The following is a 24,599-nucleotide window of genomic DNA, read 5'->3' on the forward strand; positions in this document are numbered from 1 at the left end:
CCCGGCTGTTCCCGGTAAGCCGGAGCTACGGCGGTCGTTAGCTATGTACACTCCATACACAAGCAGAAGCAAGCCCTGCCATCCTTGTCATCCTAGTCATCATTTTAGATTTTAGAGGGGACCATTCCGCCCTAATGATGATGCTTTTATCACGTAACACTGCATAAAAGGGGCGTTTACTATATCTACGCCGATTCTGATTGGTTAAAAGCTCTATCATTATTAAGGGACCAAAAAGCCCGCATTTGCTTTCCTATAAGAACTCACATTTTCATTTTTTAAAAAATATTTCCTTTAAAAAAATAACGCGGCCATTTATTTTGGGCCTATTATTATAGTTCGATAGATATGAATTGATTGATTGTATGTATGGGAAGTTGTGAAAATTTTGGTTTAAGATAAGAATCCCGATAAGGAAATAATGACGACTAGAGGTCTGATGTGGAATCTCTAGCGGGACTATGCCCAATTAGGAAACGAAGTAAACAAATCAGGACCTTCAACTCAGTATCCGAGGTACACATCTTCATTAACACACCGTAGCAACATCAACTATCTCATAACTTCTCATATCGAATAGCTACACTGATAACTCCATCCCCAGTAATGGAGCTATCTAAAACTGTATATTTATAGTCCACAGCTACTCGTCACACCCCTTGCTTTACCGCCTTCACCTTCATCTTAATGTTTACATAACTTGACGTTGCTTCAGTAACTTCATACTATCACCGACAACCTCGAGCACATTTTCATCAATATTCTTTAGCATGTAATACCCAAACTCATATCGCCAAATATCATTACTTGCTACCCGAGCTTGCTCTCCACATGTCGCTCAACGAATTCAAAACCCCATATAAGCCAAGGCGTCCACCACCAAGGTCAAGCCAAGTAGGGGAAACACCACAACCATGGACTGCAGCACGTTGTAAGAGGTTACTCCGGCCATTGGTATCACGAATTTCTTCCTTGAGGAAGGATGCTGAAATATTGCTATTAAAAGCCAAGGACGATGAGATTGAGCAGAAAGCGAAGGTTAGGGATGAGCAGCAACAAAGTACCAATCATGAGTGGTTAGGGCCAAGAAAGAGGATACGCCTTACTTATTCTCAAAGACGTACTTCTCGCCGCCAAGACGAGCAACCTACTTTTAGTAAAGATTCTAGGAAGTCGAACACGGTGGGATGTCGGCGCCAGAACGAGGGAAGATCTCTCATCCCGGGTGAGATAGTACCAGCGACGCCTTTATTACGACGAGCACGTGGTCAGGTTATACCATCGCCGGCGGTTCACAGCATTTCAAAATTGGAGACTGAACAGCCCTTATCTAGGTGTAGACGAGATTCTCGTCCGAGAAAGGATCTAACTAAAAACAAGGAAATTGATCAACGTCTTGCCAGAATAAGGGCCCAGTCAGCATCAAATAAGTACAATGATTTCGAAGCAATCTACAGAAGTTTGGATGCGCTTCTAAAAGCGACCCGCCCCGATTCTCCGCCAGCGAGAGGGCCGCGGTCTTTTCTGGATATGTGCCTACGAAAAGTACCTCAGTATATCCAAGACCTTGAAGCGTGGGAAAGGATAGAAGCTGAGGAGAACGGGACTCTATCGACTTTCGAAGGTGTCGTCGACGCATCGACACACATATACAACTATCTGGAGTCGATCGGGCCAAACGAAGCTCTAGGGTGGAAACACCTGAGGGTTTTAGTTCGAGCGGATGGACTCGATGCAATTAAGCAAGGGATTTCTGAAGGATTGTTCGGAGATGAATTTTCGGAACTGCTTATCGATCTCTGCGCTCGAAACAGCGCATTTTCAGAAGCCGAAGAGCTCATCGCGATCTTAGCTGACCGAGAGTATTCTCAACCTACAACGCCAGATAGCTCCTTTTCCGAAATAATATCCCTTCGGCCTCTTTCAGTGTTATCGAGGTATACAAACGACCATAATCGGAATACATTCGCCTTTCGACAGTATTCGTTGCTATTGTCAAACGGCAATCTTCCACCAGATTGGCTCGCAACCGGAGAATTCGAGCGGATATGGGGATCAGCTGCCTCTCGCCTATCAGCAGCGGAGGCAGCTGACGACGCAATTACCTTCATAAGCCACTCTATCTCACTCTTATGCCGTCGAAAACGTAGCCACGCCAGCGGGCCTGACGCAACTCGCCAAGAAAATGATCTCTCATTAGCAACCAGACAGACACTCACCAGCGCCCTAACGATGCTGACGGCGATGAGTTCGCTAGGCGAGATCGAGCTTCAATCGCCATACGTTTCAAACGCCGAGATTACCAAAATAGATCTCATCGGTAACAGGCTACGCTACATTCTGCGATCGTGTCTAGTCGATCTAGAGTGCTCTTCGTTTCGACCCACACGCCACAGCTTCGGGGCCGATATGTTGCATCTTGCACTATTCTTATCCTCAAAACACGCCCGCGGCGACGTAATCAGTTCTTACGTCAAGACCAGCATCGAGCGCGCATGGAAACAAACTATCGAACCCGGCAGCACCTCCAGCTCCACAAACAGCCGCGCGAAACATCGCCTCCACGACATAGCGTCCTTCATATCGTCCATAGCCCGGAGCTGCGGGCGCGGGATGGATTCCCCAGCGTCTCATAACTGTCTAGACGTACTCTTCGAACAACTCTCCAGCCTAGATCTAGACCAGGCGATCCTAGATAGCATGAAAGCAGTAGCAGCATTCGCGCTGGCGCAGCAGACCAACAACGTCAAGGATTACATCTACGCCGAGAAACTAGCCTCCCACCACCAACAACAACACTCTATGGCAGGCGATGCAGTGGGGTGTTCGCGGTCGCTATTCACCGGATACCGATGGGAGGAAACAATAGGCGAGTGGGTAACAGCCAGCCCCGTCACCAAAAAACAACCACCACCACAACAACAACAGGCCAGTAAACCCCAGACATTAGCAAAAACACTTCGATCTTCGTCCAGGTTTGAAGTAGATCATAGCAAGGGCACTGCTAGGCAGCTCGGCGATGGTGAAGCAGATAGTGTTCCAGATCTGGAAATAGAAGAGCAAGACCAGGGTACTCAGAAAAAACCCGAACGAAAAACGACGACCCCTCTCGTTGCACTCGCAACGAGCCGCGTCAACAACACAAAGAAACGTGCGCGCCCTTGCGATGAGGAATCACATATCGCGGCTACACCACTATCTGTATCTACATCGTCACATCGAAACAAGCCACTCGGTGTTTCCCAGCCGACGAAGTCCGCGAATTATTTAGCACTTGACGACGACGAGCTCAGTTCCGACAAAGAGAACTGGAACCGCGGGGGTACTGCGACCAAGAAACCAAGGAGAAGCGTGGATAGAAGGGCCGTGCTCGGTCGTGGGCTTAAGCCACGATTTAGTCTAGCGAGTCAGAAGAGCGCGATTAGCATGCTCGGCGACGATTGTAGTGATGATGAGCTCTGCATGTAAGCCACCGTCGCCTATCAGGGCGGAGTTCGGCGCCGAACACAATTTTTTTTTTTTTTTTCGCAATAATTATTGTATATACCTAGGTACCTTTTGTACATAAATTCTAATGGATAAAGAGGATTGGGATACCTGACAATGTGCCTCGTGAAACTCCGGGATTGTGCAGCTTACGCGAGAAAAAGCTCTGCCGCTCGGCAGCAAAAGGAGCAAGGGATGCTGATGAAAGACCCATATTGTAGAAGCCACAATAATCGACATCCATAGAAATTATTGAATAGGCTGAAAGGAAGGAATCCCATTCGATATGGAACCATCCGTACCTGTGAGAAAGTTCCAAAATACCCACCCGCTTTCGATGATAAGGAACGTTGTGGGCTGACTGGTTTAGAATCCATGCGCTCATCCTTAGAACGTTCGGTAATAAGAACGACCAAGGGATGTAGATATGTTGAAACTTGAAACAATCTGAATTGGGCAACTCGTATCAAGTTGCACGAATTCTCTTACACAAGCTTTCCCATTCTGGGTTCTTTTGCCATATCGGGACTGCGCCGTGGTTATTAAGCATCGTGGCTTATGCGAAACACCCGTTTTTGTATCAAAGCGCTGTTGACCTTGGAAGAGAGCCGAGCAACGCGTGGCTCACGGGACCGTTGCCGGCAAGCTGGGAATTTCGATCTTGCTACGGAGAATACCGCTTCCTAGTTACGATCAGACTTACAGATCTAGTTGAGCCAACATTATCCATGAACTGTATCAATAAATAGATGGCATCCTAGGATGCGAGTTTAGAGCAAGCTAGGTAGTGAGCTGGTAAGTCATCTGAACTGTCTCATCGTTATCTCCTAGTATAGCATATTATAGCTTCACTTGAAAGAATGGCATGCATGAATTAAGGGAGATAGCCAGGGTGAATAGGATGCCTGAGCCAAAAAGAGAAGGAAAGGAGAAGAAAATTATCAGAAAAATTAGCACCCATAAAGTTGTATAAACAGCATGCGGCGCTTCGTGTATCATATCGCCAAGCTATAGTGTGTGAGGGTATGAAATTTGTGGTACGAAGATGAGGTTTGTCATACTGCGCCGTCTCATCGACAAGCCTTTCAAAGGGACCTCACCGGTGTTTGAAGCGGGAATAACCCATTTGTCATCACCTAAACTGGCCTGTTATATTGTCCTGGTCGAGTTAGGCATTTTGGATGTGAACTGGGTCGGAACCGATGTGATTGAGCCATTCTCGAACGAATTATAGTATCATGTTTCAGCATCGTTCTGGATGACGCATGCTCCCCCCATTGCTAAAGAAACTAGAGCGTTATCTTTGAATAGGTGTGCTGTCGTATGCCCTCGTTTTGAATAGCGCCTGGTTGGGTTTGGTGTGTTCAATGCGAAAATAATTCGTCATAACACAGACCTTAGTATCTCGATCTAAGATCTTCATTCCATAAGACGATTTTCTAGTAATCGATAAGACATCGTGACGTTTTGGGAATGAGGGCAATTTATTCCTGACGTTACGATTGCCTGTCGGAGTCGGGGTCCTAAGAAGCAACTGTGCTTTCGGGAGCGGAGTTAGGTATGTCTTGCCTATCTAGGTACCTACATATGTATAGCACCTAAGCATTGTCTCGTGGCGTGTCTTGACGCTATTGCGTGGTAACGTACATGACGAGGATGTATTGGAAAATTCGAGCATCTCTGGCTAACATGGTAGGCCGCATATCATTGGGCGGTGGGCTGCGGCTCGCTGTCCCATCTAAGAACGCGTGCCGGGTTGTTATGAATTGTCATTGGTTGTTGACTCAGCTAGACTACCCAAGACTAAAGGCCCTGTTCTCCAATGTGCGCTGGCTCCGTTTCAAGAAGAGCACTGTCGATCATGATACACTCCACTACTTGCAGGGTTAAGATCGGACAACAAATAGGATTAAAGCAGACTGGTGATGATAGAGGTCCATACTGCTTCAAGACTTGAAGCATGAACCAAGTGTGCCCAATATCGCAGTGTCGCGGTTTCGTCGACACAACAGATATTGGTAACTCGAGTGGAACTTGTAGATAAATGGGAATCAAATTATTGGCCGATTAGGGACTGGAGTCTGGAGCACGACATCCAGGCCGCCAGGACACCTAGATGGGCAATAAGCAAGGATGCTACGCCTATGCCGTTTCTTGGGAAGAGAGCCCTTGTTCGATCTGCCTCAGATCCTCGGTCAATTTCTACTGATTTCCTTCTTTCTAGTATTGCTAGGTACCTTGCATGGGTGGCACCTATCGGCCCATCCCCACACGAACCTGGCAACCCATGGCAAGACTTGCTCGTATCTGGTCCATTGCGTCCATTGCAGGGAAATTTTTTAGGAGGGAGCTTATGCGAACGCCTATTTCGTCGTATCAATCTTCAAATGAATTTCCTGGGGTCAAATTACAACATCCATGGGATGTTAGTGATGTTAGTGATGTTAGTAACATTTTAAGTAAAACACAAAATACTTGTTAAAAGAAGAAAAAGCGACACACTAAAAATTGAATAAGAAAATAATCGTCTGAGGCCCTTTAGGTACTTTTGGTAGTGTGTGTAGATCAACGGAATAACGCGTCAAATACAAAGGAGAGAGAGAGAAATCGTTTGACGAGAAGGAAAATATTTAGATTGACGTGTGCGTGCTTGAGGGGAAAAGGGAAGGGGAACAGGGGAACAGGGAACACAAGTCAGCCATCAGCGACCAGTGGCCCGCCCGACCAGCCCCTCCATTACCTACAATGTACCTGATTATGAGCACTACAGGCGGGTATAGCGGGTACGTACTTGCACTTAAACTTTCTTTTTCCCTTCGATTTTCAGGGGGAAGTGTAGTGATTGGCGCATGGTAATATGGGTACCGGCATTAGGCGACGTAATTGAACGCCCCAGGCGGGTACGGTCCAGTACAGTCAGGTACGTACCGGCGTATTCCCTGTCGATTGGACCATTAGCTGACCTCCTTATTATTCCCATTTCCATATCAGGCAAGTACATATGTATATTGCCTTTCCTTCTCCTCGTGTGTGTTTTTTTCTCCTCAGGCCTTTACAAGCTTGCACATTCCAAGCTCTTGGTTCTTCTCTCCACCAATCTTGGGTGTTTCTTAACAAAAAAGCACATCGTCGACCCTCGTTCATTTTTATAAAACAATTGCCCTTGTTGCTTGTTATTTACAAAGACGACCTTCTATTCAATACTCTTGGTATACCTCGAGTTTCTTTATCCCCTCCTTTTTTTTCGCCTGACGCCAACTTATGACTACTTGAAGACATACGACCGAAGTATTTGTTTTCTCCCTCGGCCCAGGCAATTCCACGAAACTCGATTTAAGACATCCGAAGACTGGTATTGAACATACGACTCAGGCCATACTCCCTCACGAATTTTACTATTTTACAGCTGGCTGTTTAACTTCTCTTCTTTCACACACATTCGCGGCTGGTCGAGTTGAACTCGTTTACGTACCGTTTATACATATGTGTTCTATACCATACAACATTTAGGGCAACCATTCTTTAAGAAAGTACATGACGATTACCTCATCCTAATCTAAGGAAATAAAAAGAAGAAAAGAAAAAGAAAATGGCTGGAGAAGGGAAACAAGATCCCGGTCAGGGACAGGCTGCAGGCTGGACACCGGCAATGGAAAATGCGGCGCTCTCGATGTATCTACTATACATCTGTGCTGCGGTCTCGGGTGCTGTTATAGTATGGCGACTTGCGACAGCTGTGCTCACATACATCCGAACGGTCACGAATTTGACGAACGATACACAACGATATTTCGTACGCCCTTCAGCGAATTTCGCATGGATCAAGAAGAATCTTCTTTACGCCCCTCTGTTCAGGAAGCGCCACAACCGAGAATTTCAACTTAGCAGCGCAGTCAATGTTGGAACTCTACCCACGCGATTCCAATTTCTCTTCCTAGCTGGTTATTTCGCTACTAACATTGCCTTCTGTGTTATCAACATCCCTTTTGCGGGAAGTTACACAGATGCATGCAAACAGCTAAGGAATCGAAGTGGAACATTGGCTGTAGTCAACATGATTCCCCTATTTTTCATGGCTGGTCGAAACAACCCTTTGATCGGTCTCCTCGGTATCTCATTCGACACATTTAACCTGCTCCACCGTTGGTTTGGCCGTATCGTGGTGCTTGAGGCAGTATGCCACACTTTTGCTTTTTGGGCTGCCTCGGCTGCGTCTGGAGGTTGGTCAGCCGCCCTGAATACCACAGTAACGAAACCGTTCATGATGTATGGCTTTATTGTAAGTTCTCGACGCCTCTTCTCAAAGGACTCATGAATTAATACCATCTAGGCCACTCTCGCTTTCGTTGTGATATTCTTCCAGGCTGCCAGCATTTCAAGACATGCCTATTATGAATCGTTCAAGATTCTACACATCATTCTCGCCGCACTCGCAATTGTCGGCCTGTATTACCACCTTTCATTAATAAAGCTTCCTCAGGTGCAATTGCTATTTTCAATCATCCCTATTTGGGTTGGCGATCGCATCTTCCGTTTCATCAGTGTTGCGTACCGCAACTTCGGTAAGGGAGGAACTAAGACGCTAGTAGAGGCGCTTCCCGGAAATGCTGTTCGATTAACAGTGACAATGGCCCGACCATGGACTTTCCGTCCTGGCCAGCATGCATACTTATACCTGCCCTCTATTAGCTTCTGGCAATCTCACCCTTTCTCTCTAGCATGGAGCGAGGAGGCTGAAGATTTGAACGGAGACAAATTGGCTATGAACCGACAAGATGTGCTTGCTATGCGCAAGACAAGCATGTCGTTTGTTATCCGAGGACGAACAGGAATGACGCACACACTATACCAAAAAGCCGCAGCGCGCCCCGATGGTCGATTTTTGACAACATGTCTCGTCGAGGGTCCGTATGGTGGACAACACATGATGCACTCGTACGGCACTGTGATGTTGTTCGCTGGTGGTGTTGGTGTTACGCACGCAGTACCCCATGTACGAGATCTAGTAACGGGTTACGCAAACAACACAATAGCCACACGGAAAGTGGTGCTTGTGTGGATTATCCAGAGCCCAGAGCATCTCGAGTGGATTCGACCATGGATGACGGAGATCCTCGCCATGGACAAGCGACGCGACGTTCTCCGCATTATGCTATTCGTTAGCAGACCGCGGTCGACTAAGGAAATCCACAGTCCATCCTCAACAGTCCAAATGTTCCCCGGCAGGCCCAACATCGACACATTAATATCGATGGAGGCGGAACAACAGGTTGGAACTATGGGCGTGTCTGTCTGCGGGCCTGGTGCTCTCAGCGACGAGGTCAGACAAGCAGTGCGTAATAAGCAATTCGGCACTAGCATCGACTTCATCGAGGAGGCTTTCTCATGGTAGAGGAAGTGTATCATTATCATCACTCACTTCTCGGCGCATGTATTTGCTGGGTTAAGGGACACCAAAACCAACTATATCAAAGGGGTCCGGATTTATTTTGTAGAGTGTGGCTGCTCTCTGTTCGATTGTGCATATTTTTCTTCCATTTTCCTAAGACCGTCTGTGTGTGACAGTTTCTTGTAGATAGTTCTTTCATTGTTAGATACGTCGGCCTGACACCTCTGATAGCCCTGACCGGATACATCGAGAATACGATATGAGTTGCGAGACCTGTTAATGTTTTTGAGATGCATAGTGATCCTAAATGTGTGGTATGGTAACAAAGGGATTTGTCTTATAAAGGCCGCATCCAGTCCGGTTACCTATTGTAAGTTTTAGCAAGTGGCTTTGATGTAGGTCTCGTCGTTGTGATCATGTCTTAGTCAAAATATTGTTCTGGTATTGTCGGCTGTGGTCTAGATCAATTAGCTAAAGGTTTACGCTATGCCCTTCTGAACATTGTACGAATTCAGAGGCTAGCGATAGAAAATGGCCTCGGAATACCACGTAAGATTAGGTGTGCTAGGTGTGTTACACACCCGCAGTACGCTAAATTAAGGTGGCACCAATGATGATGCTCTCTTATCGGTTACCACGCCTGTGGGAGGGAACTAAGTAGTACCCAACAAAAGCAAACATAGCGGGGTTAGGTACCTAGCCAGCTAATTAAGGTGACCTAAGACCACCTAGGATTACCAGTATACGGTTACCCCTCGGCGGCGTTCGGAGGGAAGATAAGCCACTTTATGTAGGCTAGGTAGGCTAGGCAGTAGGTATCATTCAGCTCCAAACATTTCCCCGTATGACCTCAACTCTTCCCAACTAAAACCCTATTCATATCTCCACATCACTTGCATCCCGTGTGAGCTTGCTTGTCTTACTAACTAATTACTTTAACACACTGCCTTGTCTTGCCTTGCCTTATCTTCTCTTCTTGCCTTGTTCACAGTCACAATTGACTTATTCATTTTTAGTCTTACAAACTCACCTTGGCAATCAAGTGAAGGCCTGTAAAAGGTCCAAACGCGTATTATTCTGGGTTTGTTCTTCTTGATCAGTGGTTCTCTTGTGTATTTATTGTTTCTGCTGGACAGTGCCGAGATTGGTCGTTCTTAAAAAACCCCGAGTCTATCTCAGCCTTCTTTGTCTCCAAACCATCATTGATTGCCTTACCATACCTCGGAAGCCGCTCTCAATACTCGGATGTCTACCTTGCCTACTCTGTGATATTTCACCGCATACTACCACTACTCTTCCAAGCATTATAATCAAGTCAAGCAAGCAACAAATAAGCAAACCACGGTCCGCGGAACATTTCCGGCGCAATGGGTCTCGCGTATAACACGTATCTTAATAGCAACAAGATCTACGGATGCAAGAACTGCAAAGCGCACCTGGCCAACCATGACGATATTATAAGTAGAGTACGCCGTACTTCCTCCCCAACCTTATCCCTCCTAACCACAAACCACCCCGCTAATACCTATCCTCCCCGCCTCACAGAACTTCCGCGGCCAGCATGGCAAAGCCTACCTCTTCAACACCGTCGTAAATTTCGAAGCCGGCGAGCCATCCGAGCGCAGCATGACCACCGGTCGCCACATCGTCCGCGACATCACCTGTAAGCAGTGCAAGGAGACCGTCGGCTGGAAGTACGACCGCGCCTACGAGTCTTCTGAGAAGTACAAGGAGGGGAAATTTATCCTCGAGGCTGAGCTCTTGTGCAATGTCAGTTAGATCTTCGAAACGAACGGACGGACGATATGATAACTTGCTACTCTTCGATCGATTAGCTGGGCAGTTGAAATGCCTAATATAGAATGAAAATGGAACGATAAGGAGATAGGAGTCGAAATGGAATGAATCGCTTCGATTAGCAAACAGGTTGCTATCCCAGCTGCGATACGCTACGGAGGGGTGCGAATTTGAGTGCGCTTGCGGTGTGTTGGTCTCGTCTTGCCTCGTGCAGTCCAGTAAAAAGAGGCGGAAAGTGAGAAGTTACTCGTCTACAACGTGTTATTATGTGTTATATGTTCTATTCAGCATGGGCATGCATTGGTCTGGCGTTTTTGGTACATGGATATGAGGTGGTTTGCTCAATGATTTTTTTGCTAGACGGGAAAACGGCTAAGCCTCCCGTTTGATTACAACGCCTGCACGGCTCTGCTCTGAACACTCGTGGAGGTCTCTTAAGATCGGATCGGTCTCTTTCTAGGTCATTCTTCTTGAACTTGGAAGATTATACGAGGATGGAGGAGCTACCGTGCGTTGGTTTCTACATCTACTTTTTATCAAGAGATATCTAACCCTTGCATTGAATGATCGAATATCTATATATGGTGATATATGGGATGTAGAGGCATTCATAGGGCCTGTTTTTGCAGGCGTAGTAGTAAATGCTGCTCCCTGCTAAACTATACGAAGCCATTTCCATTGCATACAGTCAATAAATGGTTATATTTAAATGGTTATATATATTCCGCTCTGGAAGCTATGTGGGCGGCTAGAATCCTAAAGCCATAATGGACAATCTGACAAAATGAATAACGCCTATACCAGGACAGACATGTATCAAACCAAGAAACGCCAATCCGATGCAAGTCACGTATACACGACCTTCCAATTAGGTCCTTATCTGCTGTCAAACGCTTCCTATTCTCAGGGCTCACTTAGCCCCAACCCATCGCGCCCTCAGATATGGCTAAAAAGTACCAATCGATTGGCATTCTCTAGTTATGCTCGATCGGTTCCTCGGGAAGCAATTCATCGACCTCTTCTCTAGGTCTTAGAGCCTTGATAGGCGGTTGAACGACGCCGTTGAATAGGAAGGTAAAGTAGACCAGTAGGACGAAACCCACAACCTGAAGCCACTTAAACGTCTCCCAGCCAAGGCCGAGCGAGACGATCCAGATGAATAAAGTTCGGCAACTGTCAATGGTAGAACGAGCGGTAGCACTGACGCTACGAGTGACGGAAAGACCGAAGAAATTGAAGCCACTGAGAATTTTGTTAGCGTCATCATAGCAAACAATAGGCTATAGTTCAACTTACCCAATGGAGATCATAGTAAGAATACTAGAAACCCAGATAGCCCTGTACTCCGTCATCTGGCGGAAGCCCTCAACAGCATCAAACATGCCATAGCGGCCAGCATCTGTCCTTCCAATAACGAGGTGCAACACCAACATGCCAATCAAGGTAACAGCAAGGCCAAACAGGCCCTCCCAGCCGACAACTTCAATAGCCTCGATACTCGATCGCTCCAACAAGAACTCCTCGAGGACAAACTGCGTAGCGGTAAAGATCTGCGCGCCAGCAATCAGGATAACACCCAACGCAGCTCGCAGCGCTTCCGCAGTAGCAGCGTCTTCCGCAGCTTGGCGAAGCGCATCCGTGACCTCAGCTTTTGCGTCTGGGGAAATGACACCCGCGAGTCCGACTAGCGCGACGCCGACTACGACACCGATAAGGGAGACCCATTGGAAGAGGTGTAGTTTACGGTGTAGGAACACGACGCTGAATAGGCCGACGAAGAGAACGAGTGCGCCGCGCGTCATTTGGTAGATTGAGGCTGCTACCATGTACAAACCCGCGTTTACGAGCGTGGTGCCGAGGATATCGCAGATGGCGGGTAGGGCAAGGAGGATGATACCGAAGCCCTTGAGTAGACCATCAGGACCAGTGTAGCGCTTCTTCTTCTTGGAGGGCTTAGGGGCGACGAGGGGTTGTTCGTCAGCTGCGGCCTCGTCGGCGTCGGTAGTGTCGAGTGCTTCGTAGCCGTTGGTCTTGCGGTGGGCGTACTTCTCGTAGACGGCCATGATACCGACGACGAGCCAGCAGCCGACTTCACCGACGAACATCTGCGCAGTCTGGAGGACCGGTTGCCGGAACTCTTCCCGGTTCTTGGGGTCGGGGTCATCGCAGTTCCGGACGCATTGGTTGTCCTGGGGGGTTGGGTCAGCTGGTTAATAGACGAAAACCACAGTGTTGATAGCGGAATGATAAGAGGGAACTCACCTGGTATTTTGTAAATAGGGTGTTGCATACTCCAGTGAGTAGCATCATTCCCACCAGGAAGGGAATGAGGGCCTTAGAGGCCATGGTGGGTGTAGTCATTGCGGGAGTACTACAGGGGGTCTCGTGCCAGCAGGAGAGATAAGGGAGAGTAATACAATACAGTGAGTCTAATGATGTGTAGAATTATAATGTGACAAAGATAAGAAAAAGGAGAAGATATCTCCTGGATACGACTTGAAGAAGCTTTGATGAGCTTCTACCGATAGAAAGCTCCCCGTTGCTGAGACGGATGGTTGTTGAAGGATTGACGGTTGAGTGTGTCAGGGACTCGTTGCGTGTCGTATCGGATTGATAACGTTAAGTCACACCTTATCTTAGGTAATCATTCTGTATTGCCGTATGCGGACATATGCTGGCAATGAATGTGCCTAGTTCTGTAAGATGCGTGTACCTTGCTGGCTAAGCCCCATAAAAGTGCGCATGTAGGGACTAAAAGCTGTCCCCGCATTGGTCAGCCGATTAGCCTTATGATATCTAGCTTGGATTTGATTGGTTCAGCTAAATCACCCCAGATCCGAAAGACGGAATCTTCCAATATTGGTGGGTACCTACAGCTGTTACAGCTAGGCAGGTGCAATAAGAAAATGCATCTCGTGAACAAATCTGCTCTCATCTACATAATATGTATTTGTTGTCACCTGTTGAGATGCTTATCCGCATAGGTAGGCAGCATCAGACATTCAATGATATCCATATAGATATTCGCCCTGAAAATTGATGAATTGGCAAGTTGCTGAACTAGTTTTGATTGCGTAAATGCACAGTAATGACTTCGCCACCACAAATCGGAATAAACCGCTAGAAACACAGTAGCGACTCACGAAACTTGGAACTAAGATAGGTAGCCATAGTAATGAATGATAATACTGTTCTTTTGGGGTATATTCATTTTGCCTTTAATGAAGGCATAGCGATATGTGCTGTTCGAAAAGATTTACATGCTGATAAAAACAATATGGATGTCTATACAGATCTGCCACCAACGCCATAACTGATCAAAATCACAAAATTGCCTGCCTCTCATTGTCTGTCCCTAGACTAGACTTTTCGGACTTTCTAAACGATTTCTTCTCCTTCTTCTTCCTTGTCTTTTCCTTTTCCGCCTCAGGATCCTTATCCTTAATATTATTATAATGAGGGATTCCGAGTTCCTTGTCTCGTGCTAAGCGTTGTATGTCTGTCTTGGTAAGGGGTACGCCCTCAATGGCCTTGACATGTTTGCCTTCTATACCCATCACAATACCAGCGATGGCGGCAACAATACACGCGAGACAGACAAACAGACCGGTCGACCAGCTAGGTCGGTCGTATCGATTCAAGGCCCACATAAATCCGGAAAGCACACATTGTAGGAATGTGTTAGCGACGTTAAAGTAGACAATAAAATCCAACTTCCAGAGTTTCGTCGGAGGCGCCCGAATGCCTGTTGGTGGAGGGTCTGATATCGTTTCTAGGGGGTATGGAACGCTATCGACGTTGTAGTTTGTCGTAGTCTCATCGATACATTTCGGACCAAGGTGGAGAGGCAGTTGATCGGAACCCGCGAGACGGAACCAGCCGCGATGAACACCCGCGATTTGCCGTAAAGCCTTTCGGTCGCCGCCGAGACGATAGCGCAACAGAAAATACAAATCGCGGAAGCGCCACGGTGCCAGACCAAAACCAGTCACGCAGAAAAGTCCGTTTAATATTTGTGAGTCCGTCTCGATCCATATTCGGCGCGGGGAGTCGATATGGTTGCAATCGTACGTGCCGTTAACCCAACACATCTCGGGTGCCGCATTACACAGCAGAAGGAAGAGCATACCACCCCATGCTACGACATTGAGCGAGTAGATGGTGAGGAAGAATCCGAATCCAGTGTTGTAGAATTCCCAGAACGAAACTAGACCCATACGTATTTGCTCCTTTATGGGGTATTTCGGCGGGAAGTGGTATCCGTTCGCATATTCGTGTGCCCGGATGTCGAGAGCCGCCACGTTCGAAGCGAGCGCAGCTCCAACACCTTCTTGCGCCTGATTCGGTTGCATTGGTACTCGTTGGCTTAGAGAATCTTTTTGTTCGGTTGCTGTCGAGACTGTTGTGGTTCGTTCGACATGGTCATCAGGACCATCTTTGGAATTTCTTGGCGAGTCTGGTTGTGACATCTTTGAATGATGCCCCTTTCCGCTCTGAAGGTCCAATGACTCGTGTGAAGGTTTTGTTTTCGAGTTTTATGTGACGGGAAGTCTTTCGTAGTTGATGTAGGAGAAGAGGGAGGATATGTAGATCGGTAGTTTATCAAGCGAAGTTGAAATTGCACGTGGAACTCGAAAATCAAGATTCGGGATACAATCACAAGATTGACTGTTTCGAGACGTATGATATCAGATCTCCAACGGTCATATTATAATAAAATAAGTAAATAATGATAACGACGGTAACAATGTTAGTAGGGTAAAAAATTATAATTTTAGAACAATAAACTGATTAAGCAAGTAGGTAGGTAAAAGGAGGATAAGAAAATACAATCTAAAGGTAGTAACACAACAGGATTTCGAGATGATGGAAATGATGAATGTATGTCAGTTACAACAAGCGAAAACGAAAAAGATCAACGGGATTTCGTTTAGGTACCCTAAAATTGTTAAGGTTTTCCTTGGCATACATATGTAGTTAGGTAGGACTATAAAGGGGCGTTTTAACTGGCCGCAGCCACTAGTGCGACTTAAAATTACAGGCCCGATAAGCTGCCAAGTCAGTAAATTTCAGGCGAATAAGCGCAACAAGTCTTGGTCTTGTTCCTATCATGCTCCTACCGTATAGCGTCGGATTCGCTATTTAAGGGAATATCTTGCGGCTGTTTAACTAAAGATATGTGTTGCCCTTTTTTACGACACGGTCCTATTTTGGTCCGCCGCGAGATGTATCTGAATTCAACATGGCTTCAATGTTCAATGCCAATTCTCAATTCCCAAAACCTTAAGCGAAGAGTAAATTTTCATATGCGTCATCAAGAGTCTTACAGAATAGTTCTAGATCCAAATTATCCCCCGCCTTAGCTGAAAGATCTGCGCCTCGTAGTTCCTCGTAGTTACACAACGAGTGCATGGATTATCCGAACGTATTCGCACAACCAACGCGAATTTCGGCGAAGGAGTGTTGTTGAATTGCAATACAGGCGCAGCAGCTCATTTCAAACATGTTTACCGCCGAGAAAAGCCAACAAGAATTCATGTTGCGAACTCTGCAAGACGATGTCGATATTTCGACCGATTGCACGCATAGTGTAAGTGATGTTTGACTGTCTCGATCAAACTTCTCCAGTACGGTTCCGAATTTCTGAAGTTATTTTGTAAGTTGTGATGTCATCATAGATTAGATAAAAAGACTTTATCGGCAAACCACTACATAAGAAAACCTAAACAGAAGCCTAATTTGATGATGTGTACGATGTATAAGCCACACTTGTATCTATCATGAATAAGTTTCTCGAGAATGAGAAACTCAAAAAGCTTAAATGATTTAAACAATTTAGCTAAGATATGCTTACGTACATATTATGTCTGTGTAACATGCATTTAATGCCCATTTACACCGCTCTTACATAAGTTTATTTGCCAAAAGGGTACTCATTTTTATCAAGAATTGTACGCCGAACAACCACGAATTCGATATCAACCAATTTTCATAATGGTCGAAAAAAGTTATATTGACCACCTCGTGGCTTCGGTATTCGACAATCTTCAGTATCAACATGAATGGACCGAGTTGAAAACCCTAACTCATTCTCCCGTGGATAACTCACCTCTACCGAGACCCCTAATCTCAGGATTACCCCCACGCCAGCTTTATCTACACCCAGATGACCAGATCGAGATGCTAAAGAAACATAAGAGTTCCAAAGAGCGCATCCCAGAGACGCCTGTTACTGAATGGGTATTACCAGTTCATTTATCTGAAAAATGGACCCTAAGAGCGTTTGCGAGTGTCTTCGATTCCATGCCACAATCAACAGCTCCAGGTCGTGTCAAGAGAGTTTTGCTTGCTACAGTACATGACGATTCCACAGTTGTGTACTACTTCATGCACGATGGTATTGTCAAACCTCGACAGAACTAGTCTCATGGATGGGCAATTTTGCTTCGCCTAAAGAATATAATTTCCTAGTTAGGGCTTAAGGCTACGGCTTGAAAATGACCTTTTGTACCTGCATCTTGTCAAACAGGTCGTAACCCGATACAGCCATAGAGAGGGGCATGATTTTCTCAAACATAAATCTACAAAAGATTAATATTCGCCTGTGGCTATCTGGACGATATTAACTCACCCGAATTTGTGCTGATTTCTCGCTATCACCTTGAGTGCATCAGCGAATATCGAACGAACAGGACATCTTCCCATTTGCAACCTCAGGTTTTTACTATGCGAATGTCAGCCATGAAGACGTTGATATAAGCGAAGGTATCACGTACTTGTATCCATCATTACCGTCAAATGGGATCTAAGCCGACATTTAGCGGCAAAACACATTTGGGTATCTCTTTGGGTTCGCCTACCTCAGCATTATGGACACCGATGCTACTTATGAAGCCGAAAGGCCTTAAGACGTCGTAGGCTGTCTTCAATGCAGGACTCAAACCGACTACTTCCACTACAGCATCAGCTCCTCGACCCTCTGTAACTTCCTTGATCCGAGTAATCATAGCCTGTCTATCCTTCGCAAAATTCAGGGGTTCGGCGCCCAGGCCTTTTGCGAGTTCGAGGCGACTATCAACACTATCAATGGCGAATAGATGTTTGGGCTTATACTCTAGTGCCGAGACAATTGCACATAGCCCTACCGGTCCGCAACCGATGACTACCACGGTAGCTTCAGATGGGTCCTGGGATCCAAGGGCATTGAACGCATTTCTGGCGCCGAAGTATCCTGTGGGGAATATATCCGCCATGAGAACCAATGCATTGTCATCTATCTCAGGAGGTGCCTTCATCACCGTACCATCTGCAAGAGGTACGCGCACATAGTCGGCTTGGGCTCCATCGAGTTTCTCCGAACCAAACAATAAACTATGGTCGCATCGAGAGGAATATCCATTCTTGCAGTAGAAGCAGTTCATACTATGGAACTTGTCAACGGATCGTCCGAATCACGTGCGAGGAAAAGGGGGGCACACCAAGACACGGTGAAGGGCGATACCACCTTATCCCCAACCTTGATGGATTTTACGTCGTTCCCCGCTGCTACCACGGTGCCACTGAACTCGTGGCCCATTATGAAGCCCGTGTTAGAGGGTTGGTGGCCCCGGAAGGTGTGAAGTTCACTAGTTATGGGACGGGGATGTCAGAAGACCACCTAGTCAAATGTAGAGGCAAGGGGTTACCCTGAGGTATACGTACGAACCACACAAGGCCGTGGTATTGACCTTGACTATAATGTCGCCATCGTGCTGTACTAGGTGTATATTCAAGTTAGTCAGAATCCATATATTGCGTCACGGTATAAGAGGAATATCGAAGGAGGGTGGATGTTATGCACATACTTTTGGGCACCGGTCTTTGTTGGAGGGATACCTTGTACGGACCATCGAAGACGACGGCGTTCATTGTGAGTGGTAGCGCCATGGTGGTGTATAGGACTGGACTGGTCTTGACAATACAGGATTTTCAGGGGTTTGTGGTAGTTCTACCTTCGTAGTTACTCTTTAAATTAGGCAATGAATATCACCAAGTTATTCATTCGATTGGATTGGACCCGATGCTGCCGATAGTCATTCGCTTTGTTCCTGTCACTGATTCTCGGCGACTTGCGACCATACGACAGGCCGATGTCATGTCACCGCACCGGTCGCTCACTATCATAATAGACAGAATGCGGGGAATTGCCCAAGTGGGGTAGCCCTAGGTAACTTCTTCGCCTGTTATTTTTTAGTGAAGGGACTACGCTAGAGAGCCTACTATATTCTACATGAATATACATTTCATGTACCTAGGTAGAAACCTACAGATTCAAAATGCGATAGTTTTCGTGTTTGTGTTCAAGGTTTATCAAACTCGTGTTGCGAATTGAATAACGTACGTCAGATAGCCTACATGTGCCGCTGTAATCCAATCTATTCGTACAAGAAATCTTGCAAATACTTTGATCAAAACATCCACTAGCATACTTGGAACTTCTACTATATAGTTTTATCCCTGTGTTATGAGATATATCTAAAGCTAACCAAATTAGATAGACTTAGGAGACACCCGATGGCTAGTCCCGATAAGTAGTACGATCGTGCGCGCGCGACGTAACCGAGATTCAAAATTACGACGACGAACACATGGGGGCGCTGCGAAGCTGCGAGCCGGTCGCTATAGTCTACATCTAAGTGGAGGAAATTAGCTCAGCAGCTTGGAATAGGGAATAGGGTCTGCGGTGCGAGATGGCCTAGCGTCTTGCCAGCAACCGTCTCCACGTGTAAGCGTATAAGCGTGTAAGCGATAATGTTGTCAAGTCAAAAGGGAGGGCATCTAGTTTTCTTGTCCCAATTGTTTTGGTACCGGTATCCATCTACATGGAGGTAGGCAACTAGGTCGCTCGCTACCTAAATACCTGAAATGGTGTGGTACCTTATCTTCCCCTTGTTCTAGAATCGAAACTTGCACCACTTTACTATCGAAAACAATATCCGTCATCTTTCTTTCCAACTTAAGTAGGTACCTTTAGCGATGTCCCCCAGATCCCCCCTTAAGCTAAAGGATTACACGCGGAACTGCCGAGGTAGACTTCCTAGGATGTTAAGCGCCGAGGAAGCCAGTGAAGAAAAAGGAGGAAAGAAAAGAGAGAACGAAAGTGTCAGGGTCCGAAAATCGTACCTAAATGTATGTACTTCCCACAATTTTTCCCACCCCTCCTTCGCAAGCATTGCTATGGCTTTAGATACGATGCGATGCCGATTCTCGCGGAACGCCACCTTCCTGCAAGAGTAGTCAAGCTGCTGATTATGGACCCCCGGAAAGCCTGTAACCTATCCATACCTAGGTACCTAAGATATTCCATCTCTTATCCGCTTTTATTCATTTTCTGTTGGCGTGGATGTATGTACCTAAGACTACCTAGTTACCACTAAATCAGTCAGGTGGTTGGCTAGAAACCCAGGGGTCTTACAAACCAAAAAGTTGGTCCTACCATTTTTCCCGATTTAATTGGACCTACGGGAAGACATGTGTTAGTTAGGTGCGGCTCCTAGGAGGCTCAGCAGAGGGTGGCCCCCAATGCAGGTCAACCGAAGCGGCTGAATGAAGGTTTCATGGAACCCGAGGGCAAGGTAATCTTTCTCTTCCTTGTGTCTCCCAACGACGGAAGACGGGAAAGGGATTTGTATTGGTTTTATTTTCTTCCAAAGAAACTTATGTGATGATGTGATAATGGCGAGTTGAGTCGCGCGCCCTTTAGGAATCATGATACGAATGGAACCAATCGCGAGTTGGTAGGTGATTAACACCGCATCAATCTCTGTACGCTGAGCCGCCCGGCTCTTCGGACACCGACACCGCCTCGTTTGGTTGCGCGTATCCTATACAGATACCTGATACATGATGATATACAAGTATACACAGATACATAGGTATATAATATTTCTACGGAAGCTAGAGGGAGATCTATACCAATTATTTGCGTGCCGGGCTTGGGGTAAGTTCAAATGAAAAAAGAGAAGCCAATGCAAATAGCCAGGAAGCAGACAGACTAGTAAAAACTGAGTGGCCCTTGGGGTCCGCAAACCATGCACTGGCAACGTAACCTCATTGACGGCAATGAATCACCACATATCAATATGAATCGGCCAGCCGCGGACGGCGTAGGAAAAGTGCAAGTTGTTGAATGATTAAAAAAAATAAAAATTTGCTCTTTTGTCTGGGTCGTGCAGGTCATAGGCTTGATAGGCAACCAGTGAAGACCCAATCGTATCAGCAGTGAAGAAAGCATGGCCGATCTTCGTCTTTGCCTGCCGGATTATGTGATGACCCATTGGAGAAGGGCGAAGTGGGAGCCAGCCCCTCGAGGAAAGGCGCATGAATATTGGCATCCCGACCCGGTCCATGGAGGATGATGAATGATTATGCTTGACGCATTATATAGTCCAGATAAGGAACAAGTTTATACCTAAGGTAGTAGTTTGTAATAGATAAATAGAAAATGTGAAACAAGAGGAAACGAATATTAATGGTCATACCAACATCCCAACCGGTTCCGTTGTATATGTGTGTGTTAAGAAGATTGAAGTGAAGTGCGCGTAAATGTGCTGGGTCGGATAACATGGGCAACCAACTTAATAAGATGACAACATACTACGGAGTGCATGGATGAGGCCATTTATGCGGGTGAATCTCCGTTTGAGGCATCTAATTTGTTGGAGACTTAGGGAACGTAGTCATTCGAATGGTAGCACCGGAACTCCATCTGTATCTGCCCTGCTGTGTCTGCTATGTCTGCTGCCTTTTGCTGCCCTCCTCTCCAAGTTCTTTGTTCCTTTCCCACCCCCACAAAATAATCTCTATCTCTCACTAATACGGGACCTTATACGGGGACCCTTTTTCAGGTGTGTGGAAGTGCAGACGGGATATTCCTTTCCAGCCTGCCTATCTTGCACAACCAATAACCTTGTCATCCTCGTCAGTTGACTATAGTACCGCGGACTATTTCTGTCTCCAGAATCCATTTATCTTTTTTATTTTTTCCCCTTCCCAGTTCGTTGGGCTCTCTATACCATCCATGTACATTACTATTCTTCTATTACCACTAATCTATAGTGAATTATGTATGTGTGCCCGGAATTGCGGCCCACCCAAAGAGTGAGAGCCTGAGGCTAGCAAGGAAAGGAAAGGAAGAGAAAAAAAAAATAACTTGTCCTATCCCTTCGCATTCGCAATTCACCACACCTTTTTTCGGGCAAATCTCTCTCCCAGATACCCAGATACCTACAGTACCTTAGATTCTCTTAAAGAGGCCTCCCACAAATAATAATAATAATCTTTCCCCACAGAAACGAAAGAGAAGAGGTCCCTGCAAACTCCTCTTTCCGCGACCGGGATCACGACCCAAAGATTTATTAAGTGACGCATTGCGGTCTGCCGACAACCTCAAATGTCCACCCAATTCTCTGTCTCGGTCATATTTATTTGTTAGAGTAGGCCCTTTTTGGCGGTAATGCATGAGAGGCGCGACTGTGACTGAATCCCCATCCTCCAGTGAGAACGAAAAGCACACGGAGAAAGAGAAAAATATGTGAGAACTAATAGAACACTGAGGCGCTTGAGGCACTTGACTTCTTTTTTCGCAGGTATCCGCGCATCATACGTCCGCCCGGGTTCTTGCGGTCAGCAAAGCTTGCAGATTGCGGCTGTATCATCGTGCGATACATACATATGTATGTGTATGCAGGTAGAGATGTATTATGTAGTGGAAACATTGAAGAGATTATTCTATTACTACCTAGGTACTACTTTGACTATGACTATGACTACGACTACGGCTATGACTATCGAGTCCACGTCACGGACTGGATGGCTAGACCTTACATAGGTAGTTATTAGTACCTATTAAGGTACATTTACTCCACGTTGGCCCATGCTGCCATGATGCCATGCGGCCATTCACAGCGGCTTTTCTATATTGCTACCGAATCGTGCAAATCCCACCTTTTCTTGCGTATGCGGCACGCTGCCAGGTTGCTAGAGAAGTTGGACTGCGTGCTTTTACTTATTACTTAGTACATTGCCTAACATCATCTAGACATTGCTAGCCCCATAATCGTGTCCATACTTGGAAGCTGAGAAGTCGTTCTAAAACCCACCCCCATTCTTATTGCATGTTATTAGTTTCCCCTGTCGGTGTTCTAAAATGTTTCGTTTCGTTTTTCTAATTTAATATCAATTTCTAGCTGCTCTCTTTACTCCAATTCAAACGCCCTTCAGCAGCATAATCTTGTCTGTCTATATACCCATTAGGTAGTTCGGCGAATTTGAAACTTGTTAGTTCTCCATCGATCCGGTCGTGCCGCATACCTGCACCAAACGAGCGAGAAAAAAAGACAGGCAAGACAAGACAGACAGACGAGAGATATACCTACGCATGAATGTATGTACGTATGTATGAACGAAAGGTACATATCTGTCTGTCTGTGTGTATGTACGTACGTATGTACGGAGTATCCCCCCGCGCTCGCGCGTCTACCTTGTGCCTCATTCTAACTATTATCCCCTCAAATCGAAATGTCTTATCCATATATATCCACATACACGAAGATACCGCCGAAGCTTTGTTGTTACGTACGTCGAAGAGTGGATTAGCCAAGGGCGCACGCCTCAATATGTGTCCATGCCCGTGCCTCCAAATTTCGTGAATTACGTATTCGTACCTATTCAGGTAGATGAGATTTGAATATTCGTACTTACTGAAGTAGTCTGTTACGAGAATGAACAGGGCTTTCGTTGCGGGTGCTTACACCGGATAGAGTGGCTGAGCAACAAAATATTATTGCCTACCGTTATGTCCACATCAAGGACTTTTGCGTTGATGTATGAAATTTGGTAGCGATGGTAATGTATGTAGGATATTTTCGGATTCGCAATTCATACCGTCATTTCGTTTCGTTTCTTTTTTTCGCTCTCTCATTCTCTTATCCTCCCTTTCCCCCTGTCTACCATGAAACGCTCTATTCTACTTTAGCCTTCAAACTCCGACCAATATATACTATGTATACCCGTAAATATGCCGTATAGGTAGAAGTCGGGATCCCAAAATGACGTCTGAATAAAGGATGATGGGTAGTTCCACCGAGTTTGCCCCTCCCACGATATTAGATGGGATATGGGTATCTTGGATCGCCGCATCTTTCCAATACTACCTGTTATATAGCAGCACTGCGGTTCGTTTACATACCCATACCCGCATACCATACCTATGGAGGTAGAGAGTACCATACATAAAGTACTTCGCCTAGCCCCAGGGCAATGTGCCTTTTTATCCCCGCAAAATGCCGACCTGGTAACTACCCAGGTGCTGGAATATCGTATCTGACACACGCTTTCTCGACATTGATCCCCGTTTCTAATTCCTACCCTAGCCCCGGTGGACGCATGCTGGTCGATCAAATTTTGTCGCTTTATCACACCCCTCGCCGGCTTCCCGTTCGATTCGTCTTACGTATACACAACGGGAATAGCGCAGCGCAAAGGACTCTTTGCTTCTCTTCATGAGCGATTTGTACGTGAATGTAAATATCTATTAATAATAATTATGATTATAAAATAAATGCATACCTAGGTAGTTAGCGGTAGTTGTGTGGAGGTATATATATCGTCAATCTCCCTAGATATTCGGGTAGGTACTGAGAAATACAAGGCAACCAAACAGAATCGCTCGTTTCTTAGTAGTAAAAAGAAAAGAAAAAGTACAGATTTGTTAGATTGTGGATTACACACATTTCAAATCTTATTTGTTCTAAGGGAACGGCCACGGTTAGCTGCCGCATTAAAGCAGGATCGCAATCCGGGGGCCGATTAATTGAGGCTTTGCGGCTTCCCACCAGTAAGAGGCGCAAGACTAGGATTAGGGGAAACTCACTAAAACGGACGGAAA

The 24,599-nt window shown here is 46.1% G+C and overlaps 7 protein-coding genes across 7 annotated transcripts; 4 read left to right on the forward strand and 3 right to left on the reverse strand.

Moving 5' to 3' along the window:
- Positions 1-308: 308 nt before the first annotated feature.
- F4822DRAFT_415828 (uncharacterized protein) lies at positions 309-3,624 on the forward strand. Its single transcript, XM_051459273.1, has one exon. It carries the CDS (start codon positions 832-834, stop codon positions 3,466-3,468), a length of 2,637 nt encoding a protein of 878 aa, XP_051310428.1. The 5' UTR covers positions 309-831; the 3' UTR covers positions 3,469-3,624.
- Positions 3,625-6,529: 2,905 nt separating this feature from the next.
- F4822DRAFT_415834 (ferric reductase NAD binding domain-containing protein) lies at positions 6,530-9,496 on the forward strand. The gene is made up of 2 exons (XM_051459274.1): positions 6,530-7,765; positions 7,817-9,496. Exons 1-2 carry the CDS (start codon positions 7,076-7,078, stop codon positions 8,876-8,878), a joined length of 1,752 nt encoding a protein of 583 aa, XP_051310429.1. The 5' UTR covers positions 6,530-7,075; the 3' UTR covers positions 8,879-9,496.
- Positions 9,497-9,641: 145 nt separating this feature from the next.
- Positions 9,642-11,354, forward strand: F4822DRAFT_415835 (yippee). Its single transcript, XM_051459275.1, has 2 exons — positions 9,642-10,341; positions 10,421-11,354. Exons 1-2 carry the CDS (start codon positions 10,243-10,245, stop codon positions 10,652-10,654), a joined length of 333 nt encoding a protein of 110 aa, XP_051310430.1. The 5' UTR covers positions 9,642-10,242; the 3' UTR covers positions 10,655-11,354.
- A 292-nt stretch (positions 11,355-11,646) lies between these two features.
- Positions 11,647-13,018, reverse strand: F4822DRAFT_433200 (uncharacterized protein; the record flags this gene model as incomplete). The annotated part of the gene is made up of 3 exons (XM_051461795.1): positions 11,647-11,914; positions 11,969-12,861; positions 12,935-13,018. 3 exons carry the CDS (start codon positions 13,016-13,018, stop codon positions 11,647-11,649), a joined length of 1,245 nt encoding a protein of 414 aa, XP_051310431.1.
- An 823-nt stretch (positions 13,019-13,841) lies between these two features.
- Positions 13,842-15,595, reverse strand: F4822DRAFT_415837 (uncharacterized protein). Its single transcript, XM_051459276.1, has one exon. It carries the CDS (start codon positions 15,139-15,141, stop codon positions 13,996-13,998), a length of 1,146 nt encoding a protein of 381 aa, XP_051310432.1. The 5' UTR covers positions 15,142-15,595; the 3' UTR covers positions 13,842-13,995.
- Positions 15,596-16,541: 946 nt separating this feature from the next.
- On the forward strand, positions 16,542-17,281 carry F4822DRAFT_369342 (tRNA-splicing endonuclease subunit Sen15). The gene has a single exon (XM_051456245.1). It carries the CDS (start codon positions 16,667-16,669, stop codon positions 17,093-17,095), a length of 429 nt encoding a protein of 142 aa, XP_051310434.1. The 5' UTR covers positions 16,542-16,666; the 3' UTR covers positions 17,096-17,281.
- F4822DRAFT_415839 (putative alcohol dehydrogenase) lies at positions 16,542-19,115 on the reverse strand. Its single transcript, XM_051459277.1, has 8 exons — positions 18,979-19,115; positions 18,517-18,891; positions 18,374-18,428; positions 18,151-18,297; positions 17,533-18,094; positions 17,449-17,477; positions 17,304-17,396; positions 16,542-17,253 (listed from the first exon to the last, which is right to left on the reverse strand). The coding sequence occupies exons 2-8, from the start codon at positions 18,596-18,598 to the stop codon at positions 17,157-17,159; spliced, it is 1,065 nt and encodes a 354-aa protein (XP_051310433.1). The 5' UTR covers positions 18,599-18,891; positions 18,979-19,115; the 3' UTR covers positions 16,542-17,156.
- Between the last annotated feature and the right edge of the window lie 5,484 nt (positions 19,116-24,599).

The sequence above is a fragment of the Hypoxylon trugodes genome (genome assembly GCF_022578975.1).
Source record: "Hypoxylon trugodes strain CBS 135444 unplaced genomic scaffold F4822scaffold_9, whole genome shotgun sequence".
NCBI classification, from domain to species: domain Eukaryota; kingdom Fungi; phylum Ascomycota; class Sordariomycetes; order Xylariales; family Hypoxylaceae; genus Hypoxylon; species Hypoxylon trugodes.